Genomic DNA, 13642 nt, shown 5'->3' with positions numbered 1-13642 from the left:
ATACCAACTATAAATCTATGCCATCTGCCTTTAAAGTCTGATCACCTGTTCTCAGTCATTTCTCCCCTGACACATGGTACCTTGCCCCTAACTTTATTTCTCCCCATTAGAGGACTGCTAAGTTCCTTTAGAGACCTTGCCGGCCTAGGTTCTTACATCATATATACAACTCTAAAATGAATGACCTAACTTAGAGGATATTTTAAAAGATTATACTTTCCAAAGATTTTACTAAAGCATTTATTTTTTAAACAAAAATATACATCAAATCTCAGATTTACAGAATGTAGAAATAATTTATCCAAAGCAATTTGCATTTTAAAATTGTTAATATTGCACCCAGCAATGTCTTTGACACATTTGCATTGTCGACCTTTCCCACAATTCGCAAAACGGAGAGAAATCTGAATCTGACAGAATTACACAAGCTAACTTTTCTTTACCCACACACACACACAAACACAAAAACGTACAATTTTTTTTATTTACAAGACAAAGTTGTAAACTTTCAGAAATTTGCTTCCATAAAGAGCCATACATTCTTTTATTATACCTAGAAAATGAACTATATACATTCTGAGATTTCCTAGTAGGAATTCGGTGGGACAAATTATTGTGAACATTTGCAGCCCAATGGTAAAGAACAGAATTATTGAAAACACTTCTATATCTTCACTAAAGTACAGAAATTATGTGAAAGATGTAGAACGAGAAAAGCCTCTGGAAAAATAACTCTGGCCTCAGTCTTAGAAATGTGGCTACCAACAACAGCCTTTCTCTCAAGACGTAACACAAGTGAAAAAGAGTGAGATCTCAGTTCAAGTCCCTTGAAAATACTTTACATACAGGCAGGCACAAGGTTTGCTTTTCAAAAGAAAGCTTTGCAAAATATTCTGCAATTTATCACTGATATTCTCAGTTTTTTAAAACTTTTTTAAGTGCATTTTTTTATGAAAGTAGGTAATAAACTCACCCGATACTACATGAAGTGTCTAAAAGAATATTTGATAGTAAGAATAAACCTATGTAGTGTTCTATTTTACCTCGATAGTAAGAATAAACCTATGTAGTGTGCTATTTTACCTTGATAGTAAGAATAAACATATGTAGTGTGCTCTTTTAACCTCGTAGTAAACGAAAAGACTGAAACCTTATACTTATGAAATTTGAAGTAATATTTCTTGATTGATTTATTAAACCAATATGAGCATGAAACCATGCAGCCCATTGTCAGCTCTGGAAAATTTATCAGACCTCTTAGCTTCCAGGTGATGGGCATTGATGAATTTTTTTGTCCTTACCATTATAAATAAAAGATTTTTGTTAGAAGAGGGCCTGTTAGAAAACAAGGAGCCTCTGGGAAGTTCTCGCTGAAGATCCCAGACTGGAAAATCTGATTGTAATTTTACAATGCACTACCATTTCAATTGAAATATAAGACGTTTTCCAATTCTGTTGTCCCAGGTGAGACTGGGTTAAAATATTCCCTTTGAGTCATAATAAACATAAACAGTTGAATAACAGGACTTTTAAAAAGGTATTCTTGGCTTTGCTGTTGCTTAATAGTCCAACCCAAGTAGTTTGTTACCAAGGTTATGTCTTCAACATCCTTGTGACGAATTCAATTTTTAAAAAAAATGGTCCTGAGAGTTCCATTTAAAAAATATAGACATTTTCTTCGTGTGACTGTCTGGCCCCAGGCCGCCCGGAGGCCGGTGCATCAGCTCTCCACGGTTCGCCTGTACTCCGCAGTCCCGTCCGCTATGATCGCGTCCAGCGGAGAGCGCTTCTTGCGGATGCTGCGCCCCGAGGAGATGAGGTCCGCGTAGCCGCGCTGGTGGGAGAACGCGTAGGCCGAGCGCCGCGAGGACACGCCGCGGCGGAACACGTTCTGCCGTCGCTTCCACTGCTCTTCTGCTTTTAACCGCTTGCGGTGCTTCGCAATCTGCAGAAGGGAGAGAGATGGGACAGGGCTAGAGAGAACTGGCCGAGGGAGTGGACATGAAGGTCTGTGACGGCAGCAGCGGTGGACAGGAGCACGCGTGAATGGGGCACCGACGCCAGGCTTTCCCACACCTTTTTGCGGTGGGCATCACCGTCCCCATTTTATAGGTGAGGAAATGGAGAGAGGGAGGTTAGGGGAGGCTCCCAAGGTCTCGAAGGCAGGAAATGGGGAACTTCAGCTTTGAAGTTCACTCTTTCCATTGCTAAATCAGACTGGTTCAGGTTCAGGTTCAGGAGAAAATTTCCTTTGTTGCTGCTGCGTACACTCGTCTGTGGAAAAGGGAGGTCCAGGGGGTCCTGCAGCTGGCCTATCTGGCATCTACTGTCTCCTTTTTCCTGATGGAAACTGAGTGTATTTAGGTCCCTCCTCTCCCCACCATACAGCCACATTCCTCCTAGGATGTGGACACCCCTCCCAGGGGTGGGACTCATTGATTTCCCTTGCTCAGTACTAGGCCAGGAATGGGCATGTGACCTAATTCTGGCTCATGAGACCAGGGGGAGTGTGCTGGGCCCTTCCATGAAAGGTGTAGAGGTTCCTAAGAGAAAACGATAGTATAATCAGTCATTTATCTTCCCGTGGACATTGACATGTTAGAAAGCGATGCCTAGAACCACTGTAGAGCCATCATTCAATAATTCATTCAAGGTGAAGCTAATAATGAAGGTAGCAGAGAGAAGGAAATAACCCCCTTCCATTCTGATATTAAGTTGCTCATCAACAGAGCTTGAAGTCTGCTAATTATTAACGTGAGTTGACATGATACATTAGTGGTGAACCATTCTGAGCCACAGCTTTCTGCTACTTGTATCTCAAAGGATCCTGCTATAAGAGGTGACAGTTTTTCTTTAAATGAAGAAAAAAAAAAAAAACCCCAACCTATTTTCATGGCAAAATGTTAATAGTGTAATTGTTAGATTGAAAGGACAGATATATGAGGGTTCTATACTATTCTCCCTCTTTGTGTTCGATAATTTTTGTAACAAAAATCAAACAAAAATGACAGTCCCAAAGGACTTATTTGCAAGATGGAGTTAAAGAGAATAGTTATAAAAAATGTTCATACCAGACTTCCCGAGAACTTAGATTTTGCAGGAAAGCTGCTTTTGGAAAATGCTTTTTTGATTTCTGTGAGGGGCACTCAGAGTTAGGAGCGGGATTATTTTTTCTGTACCTTATCACTTTCCGATGGCCAAATGGTCATTGACAAGAAACGGATGGCAACCACCGGCAGTAAGCACACTGCAACCGTCAAAATGATGGTCAACCAAATGTATGGCTGTCTCAGAGCATTCGAAGCTGTGCCTGTAAGAAACATGAAGATTGAATCACAGTGGTCCTTTCTACCTCAGGCTTAGTTCCTATTCCATGATCCATAAATGGATTCTCTGTGGTAAAGTTTTACAACTAGATTGTCCTCCCAAAACATCCCATCACTGCTCAAGAAATGAATATTTTAAAATCAGATCAGCAAAGCAAAATTTGGAAGGTAAGTTCTTTGGAACAAAGCAAATGTGCATAAGCAAGCAAAAAAAATGCACTTGTTGACACTGAACTGATTAAAAATGCAAAATTAAGCAATCTATACTTCATTTTTGAAGAACTTAAAAAAACACTCCGCAATTTATAGTTTTCGTTTGAAACTTCAGATATTAACAACTGGCACTGCCGTTTGTGTTACAGGCCTCGTACTAGGCGTTTTATACAGATCATGCCATTTAATCAGCTCTGACAAAAGAGTATTCTCCTCTTGACCATGGGAGGAAGTTGAGTCATGGAGAAGGAATTTGCCCCCTGGTAAGGAAAATAGCTATGGCAACTTCTGAATTTTCAGACCCACATCCGTCTGATGAGAGCCAGGCCATTTTCCACTGCAGTACAGCTTCTCGATTTTTATGTCAGAGGAAATAATAATTCAGTTTTATAACAATCAGGTCATCATATATACAATTCGATTTTAATACTAGAGCCAAATTTGTCAATATTTTCTGTACTTATACTGTAAGTTTCTAAAAATAATAGTCTTTTTTAAATGTTGTTTTTATACCGCTAAATCAGGATGGGTTTAAAAACCACTCACTATGAGAATAAGTCACTGGGTACTAAAAATTTTAAACAGTAAAGAGAAAACACAATCGTAAAAAAATGAGCTCAATCCCAAGTGGAAAAGGGTTACCATAGCAACTGTCTTTTACAAGCCAACAACTGGATGTAAAAAAGAAAAGCTAATCTTTTATAGGGAAACAAGTTTATGGGGATTTTTTTTTTAACATTGTGAATCTAAGCTACTCTATTCAAAATGAGAAGTTCATAAATTGCAATTCATGATATTTTTAAAATAATATTTATGACACTTACCAGCTCAAATTCATTCTAGCATTTGTCAGTTTGTCATATATTTTATACAGTTGTAAACTATTTTGTTTTTATAAGTTTACTTATTGCTCTACATATATATTTCCAACGATATAGCCCACTTTTGAGTTCTAGAATTGTATCATATGAGATTCATACTTTGATTAGCTAAGTTGATATTCTTAGGTCTTTGGGTTATTTTCATTTTTGAAAAACAATTAGAAATGTTGAGGTACAATCTTGGTACAGATAACCTTTCCAAAATTTAGTGTATTTTTATCTTAGAGTATTTCCCCCAAGTGGAAGTACTGGTCAGAATGTACAAAATTTTATAGTTCATCGTGTACTTCCAGAGAGTGTTTTGGAACTACTAAACTATATGATAGTGCTCCCAGCAATACATGTATTCTAAATTTCCCAATAACCTACCGATGTTAGGTTTTGTGGGGGAGGGAGGCAGGGAGCTTCGATCTAACTTAACAGATGTACAATTATATCTTAAGTTTATTTTAATTTGCTTTCCCCCCATCGCGTTACCACCCCTCAAAACCACCATCACCATTCAGTTTCCATGCCATTAATTTCCCTAGCACTAATTTACAGTTTATTTTTATTTACCCAGAAGTTATGTTAGACTCTAATATTTTTCTGTACATTTATTTTTGGAATTTAGAAGATACCAACCTGTAAATTGAAATGCAGACGGAAAGAGAACGTGTATCCCAGCACTATGAAAGTCAAACATGATGCCAAAATAAAGAGCAATGCTTCCAAATATTGAAAAAGCATTCACAAAAGTCCAGTAGGAAGTATCTAGGCCAATCTGTTGGGAAACCAGAGAAAAATGAGCACTCACTTTGGGGAGTTAGCAAGAAATAAAAGGATCTAAAGATTCTGAAAACAGAATTTAGCAATTTAGGCATGATTTGGCTTGAGTACTGAACAATCAGAAACTATCCTTGGCTCAGGCAAGAAATAGGAAATATGCTTGGTTTTAAGGAGTAGAAACAGCATTCATATTTTGTATAGTGTCAGAGGCTCAGAGAGAGAGAGGGAGCCAGGTGGATGTGCATGCTGTCCTATGTACAGAAATACAGGCACCAACAGATTTCAATTGAAAGCAGATGACTAAAACCACATACCTGGAAATTGACTGTTATTACGAGAGCAGAAGCAATTGTGACAGCAAAAGATTGGTAGTCTGAAGGTGCCTCTCCATCTTGTCCCACAGTTTGTAGATAAGCTCCAAGAGGTATGAAGAAGAGGATCATCGATGTTAACACCCCATGCAACAAGCTTACGAAGAATCTCTTATAGTTGAATAGTAAGTCTCTTTGTCCCACTATATATAACCCAGGGAATCGGAGGCTCAGTTTGTCACTCACATCCTTAAGGGAAAACACAATTAGAATGTGTACCGTCCAGCAGGAATCAACTCAGAAATGTTACAACTTATATGGCACAGAGTTTCAACTTGTTTTGGGAAGAGAAAAACTAAACAAGTCCTGAATAGTTTCACTGTACAGAGATCAACCTCATTACCATCTTTTGATATTTAATCAGTGAGGGACTAGGTACAAGTGTATTATTTTACTATTTATGGAACATAAGCAAATTAGTAATGTCAAAAAAATATATAGGGAGGCTATTTTTACATCCTCTTGAGAATATATACTTTGTAATTCTTGGGGAAAGTTATTTTCTAAGAATTATTAGAATGTGGACTAATTTTGGAATTATACACAAGTTTTGTGAAGTGTTAATATACTTTTAAAATGAATGAATCATTGTAGAGAGATGTACTATACTGTCAGTGTCTTATCAAGAAAGTCTTAGTGTCCAAAAGGAAGATACTAAACTCTTGTCAACCCAGGCACAGAAATCCTCTTACTATAAGACAAGAAACGCAGCAGTTACTCCGGTTGCTTAGGGTTTACTCAGAATGAAGTGAAAACCACTGAAATATTTGCTTTGAACTTCTCTAAGAGGCAGGCTCAGTCTGTCCAGAGTGTCCCTGTCAGCACAAGGCTCCCACCTGGTCGAGCAGCGCCATGAGGAGCACAGGCAGGCTGGAGTACAGTACGTTGTAGAGGGTGATGAACCAGTCTTCGTACGCAGTCTGCGGGGAGATTACAGAATTTGTGTCAGCCAGGAAACATTGCCAGCCTCCTCGACAGGCATTCGGGTGCTCTCTCAAGGCGGGGGTATCCCCAGGCCGAGTGGGGACTTCTCCTGCCAGGGTAAACACTACCCCTCCCCACCATCTACACCTGAAGAAGGCAAGAGTTTATGTCTATGTAATGGGCAGAATCAAAGACCGTTCCACAGAAACTAATTTTCCCCTTAAATAAGTGGGGGAATGTGCCCCCAAAAGTTTAGGAGAAGGAGTCTTCTATTTGAATAAAGCTAGAAATCGAGTCAGTGTTCATCCTTTTTATGTCTCTTAATTAATGAATCTGAATACATAAAACTAGCCCATTAAGTACCACTAAATTTTCATTTATTTTTCACGTTCTAGCATTTCCATTCAAACATTTTGTGAAACAATTCGACTGAATACAATAGATATGCTTCTGAAGGAGATAAGTGAGGCTGTGCACACACCCATCCTCAGGGTGGGATGGAGGAAATGGGCTTACTCAGCACCAGCAGTTATGTACAATCCTGCGGGAAACAGGAAGAAGGCCCCAACCCTACTGAGGGTTCCTCCCAGCCCATCTCCGAGGCTCCTCTGATGCCATTTGTCTGTGGCATAGCTTCAAAGGGGTTTGGACAACCACGGGCGCTGACTTGGGCTCATTTTTTACTAATGATGTTTTTTCTGCTGTATCACTATTTTAACATTATGTATGTCCACCACTCCTGTTTCTGCAAAAATGAAAAGGCATGAAACCCCAAACACATGAGGACATGGTAATCTATGATCTTCTAAAGTTTATATAATCCCTTTAGCCTTGGTCACAATATAATTTTATACATTCAAAGTTGAACAATTTCTTATCACTACTCTTTAATGGCAAAGTAATTTAGAAAAAAAATCTAAGATGAAGGCAAAGACACAAAAGCCACAGATCAGGAACAAACTCCACCTTTTTAAAGGCAAAAAATATTTTTAAAGCACCAGAAACAGAAAGATCATAATCTTAATCTAGGCCTCAGCTATTAGGAGATGGAACACCAAAACTGCAAATCAAATAAATGATGATGATGATGATATATTACCTGTGCAGAGTACCCATTGAAGAAGGAGTACCAGAAATGAACCAGAGTAAATGCAAAGTTTTTATAAAAGAAGTAGCGTAGGAACTTGCACATCCTTATATAAGACCACCGGCCATGCACCAACAGCAGTCTCTGCAGGTATCTGAACTGAGCAAAGGAATAGTCACTTGACATGACAGCTTGCATGCCTTCTTGTCCACTTATTCCAACACCAATGTGGGCAGCTATGGGACAGAGGGAGAAGATACTGTGAATGATAGGCTTATTTTAAGGCAAAACATTGAGATGATAAAAGTGTTTTCATAGCAGGACAAAAAACATTCATGGGACAATCAATATGAAACCTCTTGCTCCCCAGCCCCCACTGCAGCTTCTGAACTCAAAGTCAGAGGTACAGTTGCTAAACACAGCAAACGGTTGGGCCTCCATAAATATTTGTGAAAAGATCTCAGGTGGGTGGGGAATTCCATTTGGATCATCTATGTACCCAGCTCATAAGCCATCCTTCTCACCCACAGGATGAGCTCTAGGCACCCATCTATACTAGTATGGCTCTCTTCCCTGGCCACAGCTGTGTCAGCCATGGGCAGATATGTAACCTTCATTTCACCCTACTCTAATTAGAGAGGTGGGAATGCAAATAAAAACCTTATATTGCCCTTGCAGCTAGGTTCTCTTTGTCAATTAAGTTTCACAGTTTCAACCCACTTGATACTTGGAAGCAGAAGTGAGCTGAAGCCCACCATCACCTCCCTTTGTGGCATTTCAGCAAACAAATGCCATTCTCCAGCTGCCAGATGTTGACAGACAACTGCAAAGGCTTCTCAAGTGAAAGGCTCTTCAGAGGATCCTCAAAGCTAGAATCTCCTCTAGTGAGTGACTCAGATGTTAGACACTCAGCCGAGAACCTGCTGCTTCAGTCCATCTAGAACTTTTATGACTACTCACCCCCTTATATTATCACTTCTTGCTTAAAGTACCTCAAGGAGTCTGTTTCCTGCCCTCTCTCTGACAGAAAACCCAAGCTGGGCCATCAGTCTCTTGGCATTTGGAATTAGGACTTGGGTGTGCTTATGTTTGAAACTTTAACATATAAATTCTTGAGATGTGGGATGGATGTATTTCTTTCTGAGGGGATCTGAAGGGCAGAGAAAGTAATCTAGAGGGAGGGAGGGAGGGAGGGAGAGAGAGACAGCCACTGGGTTCCTGTTGAAGCTCTAGGTCCTGGTTCCAGCATCTTCTAAGGCCGGGCTTCTTGGGCAGCATGAGACATCTCTGTATCTTTTAAAATAATTTTTTTTTCTTAAGCTAGCTTTAGCTGTTCTCCAACACACATAATCAAAAGAGTTTTAACTAAGATACTATTAAACTTTCAAAGGCTTATTCATGGTCTTCGTGACTTTAGGACACATTGTTTTTTTGTTTTTGTTTTTGTTTTTGTTTTTGTTTTGCATGGAGGAAGGTTTCCAGAATGATTAAAAATGAAAATGATGATTTTATTCGTCCTTCCAATAGTCATTAAGTCACAAATTCAACTTAGAGAATTACAAACTTTACCTAGGTCTTAGAAGTCATGAAAGTGAAGAAGGAAGTGACATTTAGAGAACATGTGTTTGTAGAACACCCCCTATTACGTAGACCCCGAGAAGTGACTGCCAACTCAGCAGAGTTGCCAGTAAAAAGAAGCTCCAAAAATCCCGCTCCATTTGCAAAACACAAGGTTTGGCAAATTCAAAATATAGAGACTTGTCCAAACCTAAGTTTTCAATAACACGTTGTAATTCTAAAAAATAGAATAAATTGCATCTCATTCAATATTTAGGGCCTCTCTCAAAACACGTAAGTAGTTCTTATGACCAGTCGTGATTGCCAGACTGCTCTTTCCTACCAAAGCATGGCCTCCTTTTCCTGAACAAGCAGCAGAAGGAAATGTTGAGATGCTGTTGGAGCCGAGGAAAAGGGACGGCTGCCACAGGCCCTGGCGTCCAGTCCAACTTTTCTGCTGAGCAGACCCAGGACAGTACGTGAAATGATTCACAGGGTGATTCAAGGCAACTGAACAGATGTACTTCGTAAGGCCACACTGTTTATTTTCCTTAAAATCTAAATATAGGCACCTAGATTTTCCTGAAGTTCCAAATGTGGTTTCAAATGCCTCCCTAGTAAGCTCCTTCGTAATTCCTTAACAATCTGATCATTTCCTCAAGCCTTCCTGCCTCTGTCTCAACCTCTAATGCTGCTTGTTCATTCTCAGGGTCTTAGACCAAGAAAAACCACACCCACCACCCAGCAGACTTCTTTAGGCACAAAAGACGGAGAAGGCAGCCTCTGAGAGTCCTCGGATCCTCGTGAGGGGCAAAAATGGCTGGACCGCAATTCCCTCCACTTCTATTAGGCTGCATTGCTGACAGTGAAATGTTAGCAAACGGTTAGACTGTTTTTGACACTTAAATTTCACTCTACTTCTTTAAAAACAAGTTTTTTTCCCCCCTGCATATTGTTCTTGATGCAGTTGAAAGAGATGACAATTTTTACAGAGTACAAAAAGGCACTAACAATACTTAGATAAAGCTACTGACTTTAGACTTCCTTGTTTGTTTGTTTGTTTGTTTTTGTCCCAAATGAATGCCCTGTAGGTTATATATAACCTATATATAACCACCTGCCAAATAACAGAGCTTAATGAAATTCTTAAAGACAACTCAGGAAAAACAAGTCTTTCTAAGGTTATCTGTGTTGACTTTGTGATCTTTTTCACTATCAATTGGTAAAGTCAAAGGAACAAAAACATATATGAAATCTGTCATATAATCAGATGGTAGCTCTGTCTGCAAGGTAACCTCCATTCCTCAAATATCTAGAAGTCTACATTATAACTGAATAAAAATAATATCTTGAGTTCCTTGCCCTTTTGGCACAGCTAGTTATTTTAAGGGTAAATAATGGAAAATAAACTAGAGCTGCCTACGGAGGAAAGAAATAGATCTAATGCAGAGCAAGAAATGCCATTTGCATGGTAGGATAAGCACCTGAAAACAGTGGAGAGGAGCTAAATGCAGTAGTGACAGACACATGATAAAAGAAGCAAGAAGACGTACATCACAGCTGCCTTCTGTTGAGGAAGATAAAGTTGGAATATTCTTAGTGTATATCAAGGAGGAGGAGAAGAGACTCTAAGGAAAGAAAGACAGATGCATGAGTTACAAAATTGGCCGAATTAAAAATCTAGCTATACATAATGCTAAGCCACCTAGTGCAACAGGACATGCATATACATGTGTAGTCACGTAATAGTTCATCTTATCACAAAACTATAGGTGACATTGGAGATAATTTTCTTGTTTTCAGATGAGCATAACAAGCCCAAGGCAACACAGCATATTAACAGTAGAATAAGGACAAATATTCAGGTCTTCCTGGTTTGGGCATTTTCATTACAAGATTTTCCTTATATAGGGAGAAAAAAAGAACCAGGATTCAGATACGTTGATAAGATTGATTCCACATGCTTTAATACTGGTACAATTGTACTTCTGCATGATGGGACTAAATTTTTTAATTTGTGGGAATCTAGGGTCCTCCAACCAGCAAAAGGACCCTTGGCCGTTTTCTAGGGAGGTCAGGAGGATGCTGAGATTGTGTTGGAGCTTTGCTTCAATGCCAAACGTGTTATTTTGAGCTTACCCCAGGTCTCCCGATGGTGAAATTCTAAAAGATTTACCAAAGGCAAGAAGAAAGCTCCCGAAAAAGATGCTTAGGGGAGGGAGAATAATATTCTCAAAACAAATACCAGAAGACGGTTCAATGATGTATTCCAAGCTCGGCAGAATTTTTAACAAAACCTACTAAAGAAATATGGGAGGAGAAGCAGAAGGAGAGAAAAAAGTTCAAACCTATGTAAAAGGAGAAAACAAGGATAAATTTATTCATGTGGAACTCGTCTTCTACTTGACATTCTCCAAGTGGTGCTGTCATGCCTGCTCTCTCCTACTGGGTGGACTGTACGCTTTTTGAGGGCAGGGTCCCAGGTGTAGTCAACATGGCAGTGTGTCTTTATTAAATGTCTGCATTATGAAAACCTAAGTAATGAAATCTGAAAAACTCCCCTCAGAAATGTTCCTGCCATTTCTTTAGCAATTCGGGTTGCACTGGCTGCATGCACAAGACTCACTTTTGATCATGTTCACATCGTTGGCCCCGTCCCCGATTGCCAGCGTGATGGCTTTCTTGTATCTCTTCACCAGGTCCACCACCATCGCCTTCTGCTTGGGCGTGACTCGGCAGCAGATGACTGCACTGCACTCGCAGGCCAGGTCGACGAAGTTCTTCTGCCGCTGTTCTTTTTTAGCTTCCAGCATCCTTTTACTTTGCGTCCGAATTCGTCTTTCTTCTTCTGTCCTTGGGAACTTCAGCTTCAGAATCTTACTTGTCTTGGTCTTTTTCTCTAGAAGAATTTCATTCTGTGATATCAGAGAGGGAAAAGGTTATAACCATTTTAGTTTTTACATCAAGAGTACCAATCCCAAGATTTTGACAATGTGAAGGCTAATTCTCGGATTATATTGTTGATTATATTGCTCTCATTATAAAACATATTAACTGTCAAAATTTAGAAAATACAAAGTACAGAGAAGAAAATTTAATTAGCCATTAACTGATAAACCAGGTGTATAACCAATGTTACCAGTTTGGTATAATTCCTTTCGTATAACGTTAAGTCTTAAAACTTGGGAAACTGCACTTTCATTTATGGGCTAAATGATTTTTAGGTTGGCAGTTCACATGAAAAGCCATCTAAAATTGGCCCATAATGAACTGCTTTAGTTTGAGACAAAGGCACATGTACGTTCATGTTACGTACCAACCAAGAACCAGTGATGATTAAGGCGCGGTTCCCACTGGATGGAAAAAAGGGTTCATGCACTGGGGGTACAAATTTTGCATAGACTCCACCTCTGTTCCTCTGGTTTTCCATCCTCGTGTTAAGAAGAGCACTGAGGGAAAAGGAATTTAAATGTTTAAAGAGCAAGGTCATGAACAGGGCCTGGATTGGGAGGTAATTTTGACATATACTCTCTTTTTTAAATTGTGGTAAAAACACAACATAAAAATTTTCATCTTAACTCTTTTGAAGTGTACAGTTCGGCCGTATTAAGTATATTCACACTGTTGTATAACCAATCTCCAGAACTTTTTCCGCCTTCAAAACTGAAACTCTGTACCCATTAAGTAAGTCCTTATGCTCCCCACGCCCAGCCACTGAGACCCACCGCTCTCTCCAATTTTTCTTTCTGTGAATGTGATCACTCTAGATAATCTATATATGTGGAATCATACAGTATTCGTGTTTTGCGACTGGCTTATTTCACTTAGCATAATGTCCCTAAGGTTTATCCATGTTGTAGCATGTAACGGAATTCTCTTCCCTTTTAAGGGTGAACAGTATTCTATTGTTTGGATAAAACACATTTTGTTTATTCATTCATCCACTGATGGGCATTTGGCTTGCTTCTACCTCTTCGCTATTGTGAATAGCGCTGCTATGAACATGGGTGTGCAAATATTCTCTTCGAGTCCTTGCTTTCCATTCTTTGGGATTATACCCAGAAGTGGGATTGCTGGGTCATATGACAACTTTATTTTTAATTTTTCTGAGGAACCACCATACTGTTTTCCATAGTGGCTGCACCATTTCACCTCCCACCAGCAGTGCACAGAAGTCGCAATGGCTCCACGTCCCGGCCCCCATTAGTTATGTCTGTTTTTTTGAGAGTAGCCATCCTAATGGATGTGAGGTGCTATCTTACTGTGGTTTTAACTTGTACTTCCCTAATGATTAGTGATATTGAGTATCATTTCATATGTTTGTTGGCCAATGCTGTATCCGCTTTGGAGAAATGGCCGTTCAAGTCCTTTGCCCATTTTTTAATGGGTGACATGTAATCTTACTAAGCCTTAATTCCTCCACCATGGGGAACACCACATTCTTGTTGTTTCATTATTTGCCAAAACAGCTAAAAGAAGGTACAATTGAAAATGTGTTCACAAGCGACGGAAGGC

The 13642-nt window shown here is 39.5% G+C and overlaps 1 protein-coding gene across 1 annotated transcript in view; it reads right to left on the bottom strand.

Annotated features, from left to right (window-relative positions):
- Positions 1-464: 464 nt before the first annotated feature.
- ATP8B1 (ATPase phospholipid transporting 8B1) overlaps positions 465-13642 on the bottom strand; it is a 113975-nt gene continuing 100797 nt past the window's right edge. The window contains exons 21-27 of the mRNA XM_023531171.1: positions 11754-12042; positions 7583-7806; positions 6396-6479; positions 5503-5748; positions 5045-5183; positions 3180-3310; positions 465-1945 (exon numbers count right to left, since the gene is read on the bottom strand). Of these exons, the coding sequence (XP_023386939.1) occupies positions 1721-1945; positions 3180-3310; positions 5045-5183; positions 5503-5748; positions 6396-6479; positions 7583-7806; positions 11754-12042 (1338 nt within the window). The 3' untranslated portion in view covers positions 465-1720. The remainder of the gene's footprint in view (positions 1946-3179; positions 3311-5044; positions 5184-5502; positions 5749-6395; positions 6480-7582; positions 7807-11753; positions 12043-13642) is intronic.

The sequence above is a fragment of the Pteropus vampyrus genome, unplaced genomic scaffold (assembly GCF_000151845.1).
Source record: "Pteropus vampyrus isolate Shadow unplaced genomic scaffold, Pvam_2.0 Scaffold62, whole genome shotgun sequence".
Taxonomy (NCBI): domain Eukaryota; kingdom Metazoa; phylum Chordata; class Mammalia; order Chiroptera; family Pteropodidae; genus Pteropus; species Pteropus vampyrus.
Note: the sequence above shows the minus strand (reverse complement) of the source record. Positions and strands in the feature narration are given on the sequence as shown.